General features: G+C 36.5%; 1 protein-coding gene across 1 annotated transcript; it reads left to right on the forward strand.

Annotated features, from left to right (window-relative positions):
• Positions 1–4,639: 4,639 nt before the first annotated feature.
• LOC114160371 (uncharacterized) lies at positions 4,640–7,708 on the forward strand. The gene is made up of 4 exons (XM_028042946.1): positions 4,640–4,782; positions 4,870–4,957; positions 6,508–6,834; positions 6,905–7,708. Exons 1-4 carry the CDS (start codon positions 4,768–4,770, stop codon positions 7,234–7,236), a joined length of 762 nt encoding a protein of 253 aa, XP_027898747.1. The 5' UTR covers positions 4,640–4,767; the 3' UTR covers positions 7,237–7,708.
• Positions 7,709–12,438: the final 4,730 nt, after the last annotated feature.

Here is a 12,438-nt window from a genome sequence, read left to right on the forward strand (position 1 = left end):
AAATGTAGTGCCTTGTAACATTTTCAAGTCAAAGAAACAAAAAGCATTTGTTTATAGACCAAAACAAAAGAGTTGTCGGAGTGTTGAAGTATGAAGGAAGAAAAATGTTAGATATTTTTTCTACCCCCAACCCCCAAAACAAAACAAAGAACACCCAAAAAAAAGGGAAAAAATGTGAAATATTGATTCATAACCAAACACTGCTCCAAACCTCTCTACAACTTCCCCCCCAGATCTGTCTGTGGTGTTCATTGGTCTTTATGATGCTGTACGTTCTCTACTAAACCCACAAGGCCTGTGCACAACAATTGCTTTTATACCAGATTATATTCAGATTGAACCGCCCACCGCAGGCAGACTCTGTTCTAAAAGTAACATTTTGAACTGGAAGCTCTTTGAAATCTATCAGGGAGCTGAATATAAATGAATGGCAGGCTTCTCAGATTTTAATTTATGAAAACGGAGGTCCAAGAGTTCTCCTCGTGCCATAACTATTGAAAAGCAATAATAAAAAAAACCCTGTATGACCAACCACAAAGAGACTATCAATCACTCAGATGAGTTGGCTCTCTAACAGTGGTTTGGTCAGGAGTAGTTTTTTTATTGAGCGGCAGCTGCAGGTTAGAACAGCCTGTCAAACTTTCGGAACAACTCAGTAAAAGAGGAGAGTCTTGCATTTGACTTGGTGTTTATGATATGTACACTTCCCGTTCAAGTCAGTGAATCGCAAGTGTGTCAGCTGTTAAGGTTTTGCAGATTCCCTTTGTTAGTGGTTCTGAAAGCATGCAGTGAAAAAAAAGTCTATACATCAAACTGTGAAGATTTTCAGTGAAAATCTCAAAGAACTGGGTAATTGTATCAGAATGTTCTTATTATATTGTCTACTTGCGTGGATGTTCCACCTGTCATGGCTGGAAGACTGAGTAAGACGCAGAGATATTTGATAAGTTTCTCCCTCACATCAAGCAGTTAGCTAAAAAACAATAAGGAAAGAAGGAAAATACTTTTTTAAATCTTTTTTTCATTAGCTAAAAAAAGACTTCAAGATGCCACTTCTTGAAAACCTTGGCTTTTTATGGAGCTGGGATCTATTTGACAATCTTTTCACAATGTCTAAACTCTTTCTACCATGAAGCCTTTCTGTTCATCATAAACTGACTTATTTTTATATGTTCACATTGAATGACCCATTTCTAAGTTTATTCTCAACACTGTCACTGTCTTTGTCTGAGGTCTTCTGGTGAAATACCAATGACCGTGCTGTTTTACCTTTACTTTTGCCCCTGTGTTTAAAATGAGCAGCTGGTTTATTGCAGCACTATGCCCCCTAATTGCACACTTAAAAAAGTGTCATTTGTTGGGTCACAATTGTTTATATTGAATACGCTAAGAGGTGAAAGCTACAAAATCAGCTGGATTTTTGGTGTTAACTCCCTCAGTGAGACAGTTCACTAAATTTAGACATTGTACATTCATGTAAATGTTTTGATTGAACTCTGAGCATCATTGCACACCTATTAGTTTTTAAATGTTTCTTAAAATCCTGGTTTGTAAAGTGATCACGTTCATGTGTGCTCTTCCTCTTCTATCCACCAGGTGTCCTCAGTGTGCACTTCACACAGTATGACATGATGTAATCCGCTTTGTTGTTTTCTATGCTCTGTGATCCGTCTTTACCATCCCCGCCGGGGTCCATCATTATTCTTCCGCTCCCAGTTGATGACTAACCTGTACTTGATTGTTTTGCCTAACCTCCCGTTGTCTTCCCGATCTTCCAGTAACTGTTACTTTGAGTGTTTTTCATTCCCCCGAGTTTTCTCCAAGATAACTTTTATGTTAAACTGTTTTTTTGTTGTACAAGTAAAAAAAAAAACAACCCAATGCTTCATTAAATTCTTTACTTGGTCTTCTTCTTCCACACTCCAATCAGTGATGAAAACTCACAATAAGGGAACTGTTTTTTAGCAGCCTATGGAGGGTTGCTACAGCTGCCTTTTGCCTGTTTCGGCATGTTCACCGATCTGTTCCTGCAGAGTCTTTGAGCATGTGGCAGATAGTGTCAAAGTTTTTTGTGAAAGGCTGACTTTGTAATTGAATGTTTTTATTTCTGCAGGATGAGGCATGTTTATTTCTACAGAGGCATTCTAGTACACAACTGAAGTTAAATAATTTTTATTAGGGACTCAGAATAGACATTAAATACCATTATATGATTGATCTCACCACTAAAAGCAGATCATGGATTGGATTCTGCAGAAAGTTATGTAGATTTCTAGCAGACAAATCCATTGCTTTTGGGCTCAAATACGAATGAACTGAAGACTGCTGTCAAAGCCACATGGGCTTCCATCACATCCCAGCAGAACCCAATCCACACCACGCTGCACTGATGCAGAAATTCCTGCAGAAGGAAGTCCAAGTATTGAGGGAAATGAAAAAAGCCTAACATTTCTATGTAAAGTTTCCTGTTTTTTTTTTTTTTTAAAGTAAACTGAGAAACTAAGTTTTGGATAATCGTCAAAATTACAAGAAATAAAGGGTTGACATGCTTCAGCGTATGTAAAAGGCATAGATATAATATATGAGTTTCACATTCTGAACTTAATGACAAAAAAATGGCAAACCCTTTCATGGTAATGTCATTTTTTTGGGATGTATCTCTTTGCTTTTTCTTCCACTTCAAAATTACGTGCTGCTTTCTGTTAGTCTATCTGTCACACTGTCACTAACTTATCCATAAACTTTGAGGCTTGTGGTTTTAATGTGAAGAAATGGAAAAAAATAAATAAACGTCAAGGTCTAGGAAAATATATGAAAACACGAGGTACAATAAAGCTGCAACAGAAATTGCAGGATGACTACATGCATAAAGTGTCACAAATTTTCCTGGGCCAAATGTAGCAACAATGCAGACACAGACTTTGAAATAGACTGACAGGCAGACAGTGTGGGAGAGAAACAACTGAGAAAAAAGGCAGAAAGATGATGAAGAGATAAACCTGGAATTGGGAGGATATTTTTTCTTTTTTCTTCTCTCTCTTCTTTTCTTTTCTGTCCTTTGCTTTCTTTCTTCTCCTCTCCTCTTTAATCCTGTCAGCAACTTTATATGCTATCTTCAGTCTTTTTTATAAATAGCACACATTTGTATTTTAATATAATTTGTATAAATATATATTTCCAGGACAATGTGCAAATTTGTTCAAACTCAATATTTTTAGTGTTAATAGCGGTTTCGTATTTTTGTTCTGGTTTACTTGCATCCTGCAGTACTTTTTATTTTCACATTGCATCGACATGCCGGGCCAGGCTGTGACAGCTTATAAAACGTACAAAAGATTTCACAATGCAACCTGATGATCTACAAAGACAAGTTGGCAAACGACAATAAAGTCTTTGTCAAACCTGCCAAGGGTTTGTGAAAAATGTCCAACTAATCTCAAACAGTTAAGCTGCATTGCTCATTTTTGTGCTTCTTCTGGCAGAGACAAGTGATTTTAAGAAACCAAGAGAAAAACAAAACAGATTTATTTAGTTGTAATTTTCATTAAGGAAAATAAAATGACTCTAAAAATATAAATCTTCCAAAACAACAAATTTTGAGGATTTTGGTTGGAAATTATTTTGACCAATGCACTCGTAATCAAATCTTTTTTTCTTAATTAAAATATTACTCATGGTGCCATGAAAAGTTATGTTCAGTGGCACATTTTACACTTTTAAACTAGTCAAATTACGGGTGACAGTTTTTAAGGTGTGCCTTCATCAGCTTTGCTTGCAATGCTTTGTCACAAAATAGCTTAAACACAGACTGGATGGTGAGCATTTACATTTAAAGTTTTGCTGGGATTGTCAAATGAATTTAGATCTGACAGTAAATATGCTTCCAGTTGTGATGGCATGTTTGATATCGTTCTGCTGGAAGGGAAAACTTCCCCTCAGTCTTGAGTAATACGCAAGTTTTCCTCCAGGATAGTTGTTTATTTAGCTCCATCAAGATTCCTTTATGTCATGTCTTGCCCCTCTGTGTTCATTTGCCTCTTTTTATTTACCCTCCCTCCGTTTATCTGCTCAGGTTCTGGCCTAGCAGCTCTGCCTTCTTCACATTTGGTTTTCATGTCAATTGTCCAGCTTCCCAAATTATGTAGTAGGGAAGTGAAATATTCCAAATCCCAATACAATTAGCTGAATTCAAAGGTTTTGACATCACAAAACATAAAGTTGTTCAAGGTATGGAAACACTTTTGCAATATGAAGAAAAAATCTACGTTTGATTGAAGAGCAAGTTGATATTCACATTTTTCAAAAATGTTTTTAACTTGGCTTCAGTTCACATTAGACACACGATATCATAATGTAGCAAGTAACACCAACCCTATTTTATTTTAAACACAACAATCTGTTGCAAAAAAACAACCAAACTGTAAAATAGAACTGCACAAAATGTGTCATTGACTATTGTATAACTATGTTAGAAAATGATAAATAATCGTAAAGAACTAGTTGCTAGATGATCTATGGATCTCAGCAGAAGCATTTCGTGAAGTGCTAGTGTTTCATTCAGCTGAAACAAATCCTCCGTCTCATTGTGTTTGCCTGCGCTCATCCATTCCAGGGCAGGCCTGCTCATGTTCAGTCATTAACTCTATAGTACACCACTCAGACTAAAAGTTTTTTTTAAAACTACAAAGTGGTTGATGCTTGGCTCCTCCTCTCGAGCTTTGGTACCTTTAGTCAGGCTGAGTTATTCATAACAAAAGCTGATGAATTATGAAACGCGCCACGGTAGGTACCAGCAACTTTGTTCTGTTTCAGATCCAGTTGTTGTTGCTTCTTTTAACGTGATAAATGTTGATTTGAATGCGATTGAAGGCAATGAGACCCTCCCATGCTGCATGGACTCGTCTTGGTTTTGTCTGGGTTTCTATTTTCTGGTTCACCTTAGCGGTCAGCATTTCTGGTGAGTAGATGTTTTTTTCTTCTTTTTAATAAAAGCATGCGAAAATGGCATGTTCATTTCTCATGAGTATGAAAAACTCTGACACATATTAGACATGGAAAATATATGCAACTGTGTTAGTTATGTGATTTTTGTGATTGAACATCTCGAAACAGAAAAAAAAAAAAATCATGCATGTTCAATGTATTAAATCATTTACCCTGTGCTTTTTCTTGTAGGTTTTACAATTTGCATTTTGAGTAATTCTAAAAATATTAACATCAACCTGCTTGGAGGCAAACTACAACAAGATTACAACATTAGATCTACATGTCGATTGTGGTGAATGTGTTTTCACCCTCAGAACCCGTTTACACACCCATTCAATACATCAGCCAGCACTTTTCCTGTCGTCTTAAAGACAGGCAATCATCAAACAGATGTGTTTGCGGATTCCTGAGTTAAGCTGAGTCCGTCAATTAGGACAAGTTCTAACAAGAATTCATTACATCACTTTGGGCTGACTGGATCATAAGTTTTCACTGTGGATGGTTTTGAATGAACAGCAAAATGCTGTGGAAAAATAAAAAGTGTCTAACTGCATTGTGACAAATCAAGCAAACAAATAATAATTTTTTGTGGGGTTTTTTTTGTGGTTTTTTTATTAATATTATGACTGGAAACTCCACTGACTTATCAGATCTTATCTTGAGATAACTGCAAATTGGAAAAAAAATGTTAAGGATTTAGTCGCACGGTGGTGGCGAGGTATGGACAAAGGCCTCTGTCCTCTACGAGGCCATCACAGATTTTAGTCCCAAATTTCTTCCCCCTCCCTCACAACTCATTTTCCTGTCCACTCACTGTCAAATAAAAGCCACCAGAGCCAAGAAAATTCTTTCAAAAAAACTCCAAAAAAGTCAAAGATTTAAGCAATTGTTGCTTCGTAAACCTTGAAACTGACTTCACCGTCACTCGTGTGAAACAGATAAAAGTTAATTGTAGGGTAATCCAAAGACGATGTGTGGATAAATTGGGAGTTGGAGACTATAGGTGAAAATTAACACTTAAATCTGTAACTTGATCCAGTGCATGTTTCCTCTTGTGGTTATTGTATTCTTGTATATTGTGTCCCTGTTTTAAATAAAACAAATCGTAAATAAATAAGTATAAAAATAAATAAGTAATAGCAAACTTTTGAACTAAATGCTATATTGCGGATGTTCAAAAGAAGATGTAGCTTGGGAAGCAGAAATACCCAGGTGCAATGCTAATTGACATGTTGGCAAGTTTTTCACAGTAGACAATTTTATCTTCATTGGCACTGATTGGCTGCGACCCAAAGATTTGACAAAAGGATGGCATTATCTTAGACATTGTCTTCTGCAGTACTGTTTAAACTGTTTCAGCTGTGTGTATTAAATGCATATTAAAGTATATTTGTTGTTTGCACTATTGAAATAGGCATAAGTCGGTCTCACGTGTCGACGGATTTTAGTTCTTAGGAAGTTGCTGTGGTCCCTACATTTTCAGACATGCAGTCTAACCTTGATTTCTCTGTCTTTAAACAGTGAGTCAGTGTAAGCAGCTGGACACCGAATCAAATGTGAATAGGACCTGTGGGGAAAATGTGACCCTGAATTGCAGTGCCAGCGTAGCAATGCTGAAGGGTTCAAAGGTCGTCAAATTTGACTGGCAACACAAAAATACAACACTGTGCCAGTACATGAACAATACATCTACCAGCAAGATTCAGTGCAACTTCACAAACACAACATCTGAACTCACTCTCTCTCTGACCATCCTCGACATAATCCCGTCCAATGAAGGAGTCTACCACTGCAAACTGCACTCACTAGGTGCACACGCGAATGGGCAGAGCCATCTGAGAGTTGGAGGTTAGTCAGTTTAAAACTACTGGTTCTGTTGTTGTATTTTGATCTTTCTGAATGTCATTTCTCTTCACAGGCTGCTTTGGAAAGCCTAGCAAGGATATACCCCCTGACCAATGCTCCTTTGATGAAGTTTACCCCATTGCTGACATCCACTGGTTTCAGGGAGACGTAAACCTTACAAATGGCACTGAAACGAAACAAAGTGTTGACGACAAAGGCTATTTCACTGTCCAGAGTAGAGCTCCCACGAAGAAAGGGACCCAGACACTGCCTTATAACTGCTCACTGTGGATGCCTTCTCTCAACACGTACATCTCCAGCCGCCTGGTTTCATCAGGGAGCACAGCCCAACTCCAGTGGATCTGCATTATTATGGGGATCTTGATGAAGATTATTATCATGTAAAAATGCAGGCCCTTTGACTATTGATTGAGATTTTAAAAAATTAGCTACTAATTGAGATGAACAGTTCCTAATGCTTGGGGATTTATGGTTGTGTGCAGGTAAGAGTGCTTTTCTTTTGGGATTTTTGTAACTTTTATGTTCAGGTGTGAATAGTGGGAGCAAACAGCTACTTATTTGATTTATTCATTTGTTTTCTGAAAGCAAAGTAGAAATCTCATATAAACAAAACTAAAAAGAAAGAATTATATATCTATGACTTGCTCAAAAAGTAGTCGCACTTCAAACTTTAAATTACAACACAGACTTCTATTTGTAACATGACTTTCCACTGGGTGGCGCTACTGCATTATTGTTCTGTACTATAAGAATTACTACTTTCAGATAGCTTTCAGTTTCTTGTGGTGGTATTTTATATATGCTTACTATGTGTGAAAAAATATTTCCAAACACTGTACATTGCTGTGAAAAAGTATTTACTCCCCTCTCTTTGTTAATCCAAGAGGTAAAATCCAAGCGGTTTTACCTCATCCATTTAAAGTAAATTGAAAGACAAAAATGACCAGAGAAAAAGAAAATTCAGATTTTGATGAGTTGATTCTAATGTTTAAGGGAAAATAGTCAAAATGACTGAAACAAGAATTGTGCTAAAAAAAGCAAAAGCAGTTAAATTCAGTAAGAGAGCAATACAATTGCGTGGCAATTCATCTTTTCGCCACAACGAGGCAGTGTTTCTCATAAATTTGGCACAATGACATAAAATACATAACAGATTCAAGATCACTTATTATGATTAAATAGATTTCTTGATCTTTTTTTACAGTAGATATCAGTGCTTAAAGGTGCGCTATGTAACTTTTATAAAAAATATTCTTTATATTTGTTTTTTTAATTATTATTATTATTTTATTTTTACATATTTGTATGGTATGAGAAAGATAATCTGTGAAAAATCTGCCTGCTCCCAGTCCTCCAAGTGCTAACTAGAAACAACCAATCAGAGTATGGAGGCGGGTCTTAGCGCTGTCAAACACAATCTTATGTGGCGTTGCTCATCCCCCTTGCTCTCTGCTACCACTACAGCTTCTCCCCATAAGTAGATCCTGTTGTGAATGCTCAGGCTGGTTAGCTTAGCCACCAATGAAGGTGGATAGGTGGTTTTTCTCTAACGGTGAGTTGTTTCTCTGCCACTAGCACACTTAGCAGTGAATGAGGCTGAGTGATGGTGTTGACAATATTAACAAATATGTAAAAGACATATGCTTTATAAATGTTATGTACAGCAGCTCTAAATGTTAACCACCTCTATTACTTTAACTGATGTAAAAGGTCACAGCTATCATATCTCTTTACTTTTATTTGCAATATCTGATCCAATATATAAGACATCAATGTAAAAACTCAGTTTAATTTACTGGGGAAAAAATATGGTGGATATGGTGTGTGGTGTACATGCTCTGTCACTATGCTGCATGAAACTTTGATTTCACTTTTATTACCTATTAAAAAAAGCAATGTCCAAAACATACTTTTTTGAAATGATGATGTCACAGTAAACCCTCTGTCTAAATGAGTCTTTCTGTCTCTGGGGGTCAGTGTTTTGTCAGATTAAAAGAACTAAAAGGTACTTTGTCGGCAAAGTAAAGAAGGTAAAGAACTTATAGGCACTTGTTTCTCACGGTTTCAAGTTTTGTTTATCCTACAGTTAGGTGGGTCAACCAATCATGCAAAGACACGTACCACTGTTCTTGTTCTTGCGAGTGATGTGTACTCAAAGATGAGCATTACATTAAACTTCAGATGAGCATAAGAAGATAAACTGTAGAGGTAAACAAAGTGAGTCTTTTGGGTTAATGTTTGAATTATACGTTAAATTCACTGCTGTTTTTTCACAAAGTAAACCCAGATATTACTGTACTGCTTGAGCTACTGAAGCATAAGAGGCAACATAACCTAAGTAGAAAGATTTTACTGTTAGGTTTTGTTCTGGCACAATGACGGTCTCTCAAAAGCAAGAATCTTGCTGTCACCAAACACCTGGTTTGGGATATCCAAACAAGCGGTGGGGGATCTTTAACTCCTCCCTTGAGGTTTTTTTTCTCAATATTCAAGGAAAGCTGGGAACGTTTCATTACAGATGTAGTTTCCAGTGGCTGTGAACTGAAGGTCAATTTTGGAGACTTGTGTTGCAGTCTGATTAAATTAAAATGAAAAAAGACAAAAGATGTGGCACATCTTTGGATTTGGAAGAACAAAAGGCAACCTTGCGAGCCTGGAGATAACCGTTGCAACAAGGAACTATGGTAAGCAACTTCATGGTAAGCAGGAGTCTCCTGCAAATCAGGACTGCTGCACTTTACAAAATATTGACAAAAGAACTTTCTGTGGAATTATTAAAAGGTTAAAGGGTATTCATTTGGATTGGTTATCAGAAAGCTCTGATCACAGTCCCTTTGACAAATTGTGGACAGACATAAAAAAAAATTGTGTGCATAAAAATATTGTTCTCCATCTTTTAATCACAAGAAAAAAAATATTTGAATCCAAATTAAATGATATTAGGTCATGTCAATTGACAGTAAAGATTTTTGTTATCTTAACTCAGAAGTGGTAGTAATAAAGCAAATCTTTATTACTAAACAGCAGCTGGATCATGTCATTTATACTAAAAAGTTGTGTTTTTCCTCAGGTTTACAACATTCTTTGTCTGCCATTTGGTCTAAATTCAAATTTGTCTCTGCCTCTGATTTCTTAGTGTAAAAGAGTCATCGTGAAGACCAGAAATTAGACAGGCTTTGGCAGTGAAAAACACTCCCATTCAAGAGGCAATCTAGATCTTTTCAAGTAAAGGTCAGGCTCAAGTCTCTGTAATATTCAGCTGGGGATCAGTTGCTGTGGTAACAATAATAATAATCCGACTGTGAAAAGTCCAAGAAAAAATGAAACACATACTGTGGACGATTTCATGCAATTAAAAATGTTGTTCTCATCCCTTATGAGCCGTGGAACTTCATTCATTTGCATTGTTTTCAGCAAACACAGTTTGTTAGCTCGCTCTCAGAGCAGGGGTCACAGGTCGATGGGGAAAATCCAGAAAAATCTGAGGAAAAGAGGCGAGTCTACTGATGAGTAAATTATTACTAAAAAAAAAAAACATTTAATGTTCTTCATGTATGTTCAGAAAGCTGGAAACTTTTACATCTTCAAATGTTGTTGACTCATTTACAAGTTGGTAAAACAATATTAGTATCTGTGTTTCGATAATAAGATATTTATTGAAATTTAGAGGTAAAAGTAACTTCATCCATGTTAACTTAAATGTAAATGTAACACTAATGAGATGGTCTTTAGCAAAGTGGGGACACTTAGACTTTTGTAGAGGCTCAGGAGAAGATCAAATTTCCCAACTAAGTCTGAGCCGCTACACCAAGTGTTATTGTTTCAAATATATTGCAAACAGCTAATGTTTCTGCTATGGAATGGAACATTTCCTACAGACACCATTTTCTTTTACTTTCTTATCTATATCTCTTTGGGTTCTTTCATTTTTTAAATATTTTTGTGATTATGAACATTTTGCAGTAGAGATTCTAAAATAATTTAACAAGCATTTGTCAGAAATGTCGTTATAGAGTATTGAAGCTATACGCCCCCAAAAGTAAGAAGAAATTGTCCAATTATTTCGTTGTTTTAACTGTAGTTTGTGGCAATGCATCTTGTGATGTCGGAAAGCTTGTTTGTTTCCCTTTTAAACGGTACCACATTTGTAAGAAAAATGGATTTTCAGGTTGTAAACAAAAAAGCAAACACGCATTAAACCATAAAGTTAAGAAATAAAAATGAAAACATACACTTATGCAACCCTGCAATTATTTTTATATAACAATAGGTGTCAAACTGGGTTAGGCTGTCACTTACGCAGCATGTAGGAGGCAGCAGCAGCAATGAAAACGAAGACCATTTCTAGTCAAACATCGTAACCCACTGGGCATATAGTCCAGGAGTCCTGCAACGACTCAAACCATTATAAAAATACTGAAATAAATGACATTCCTTCCTTAGAGAAACATCATAAAGTTCAGATTTTTCTTTTGGTTTGGATAACAAGCTTAGCTTTTAGTGAAACCCAAAATCTTTCTTTTATTTCTGATATAAACTATTTCCTCATAACAACCACTAATTATTGTAATGCTTCTTCCTCTTGTTATTAGAAATATTCTCCTAAATGTTTGTACTGATTGTAACCATTTGCAACTTTCGCTATGCAACATTTAATGATGGTATTTTGATTTACTGTGGTTAGATTATGAAATTCCATTTAAAATGTTGAGTTTTTTGAAAATGACTGAAATCTGCTTTTAGCTTCACTGCGCATTGACCAGCAGTTAGCGCTTAATCCATTTTCGTCGAAATGGAGACGCCAGAACGAATCACAACTGTAGGCAAGTTACTGAACGGTCACAAGCTACTTCCAAAAGAAAAAAAAGTAAATGATATTATATCTAGAGATGTTCAGGGAAAATTAAGTGTGATAGCAGACATTTTCTGACATCTTTCTGCCCAGGCTAGCAGTCAGTTGTGGGTGGAATAATAGTTTCTGTAATAAACAGGTGAGCAAATTAGAGAGCCAAACACTAATGCTTAAAATTAAACTTGTACTACATTTTTAAAACAAAAACAAGCACCATTTTCACCCTTAGAGTCAACTACAGTAAAAGCCAGATGTTCGCAGTCCTCTGTGGTTCATTCCTCTGTTGATTCCAGGTGAATTGGTCCACCAGTAACTGACTGCGTTACTATCCATTATCTCGCTGCATTACACAGTTAAACAAGGCCTAGCATCATGTGCCTTGAAACCCAAACATAGACACCATCCAGGACACCTTCTTAAAGAGGTTCACCGTACTCGAAGGCTTGAACATTTCTGCCCTGGTGACTGATTGCTGTGTGTGAACAGGTTCAGAGATCCAACGTAAGCGCTGTAGTGTTAACAGCAGGAAGCAGCCAACCATTCGCTGTACAGACAACGGTAATATTTTTGTTATTTGTGCAGTAAATACAAGAAACAATATATATTTAATATTGGCAACAAAGGACCAGCAGCATTCCTTTTGTTGTAACAGCACTGATCCAAAGTTCACCAAGGTTGTATGGTGCCTTAAGTGACTTTCAGAGTTTAACAAAGCTTTGAGGACTGCTTGAGGC

Source organism: Xiphophorus couchianus, chromosome 16, assembly GCF_001444195.1.
Source record: "Xiphophorus couchianus chromosome 16, X_couchianus-1.0, whole genome shotgun sequence".
In the NCBI taxonomy this organism is placed as follows: domain Eukaryota; kingdom Metazoa; phylum Chordata; class Actinopteri; order Cyprinodontiformes; family Poeciliidae; genus Xiphophorus; species Xiphophorus couchianus.

Excerpts from the sequence above, each read along its gene's own strand:
- LOC114160371 (XM_028042946.1), top strand. Across the intron at positions 4,958-6,507 it reads CTTAGCGGTCAGCATTTCTG|TGAGTCAGTGTAAGCAGCTG; the intron begins GTGAGTAGATGT and ends GTCTTTAAACAG. Across the intron at positions 6,835-6,904 it reads GAGCCATCTGAGAGTTGGAG|GCTGCTTTGGAAAGCCTAGC; the intron begins GTTAGTCAGTTT and ends TTCTCTTCACAG.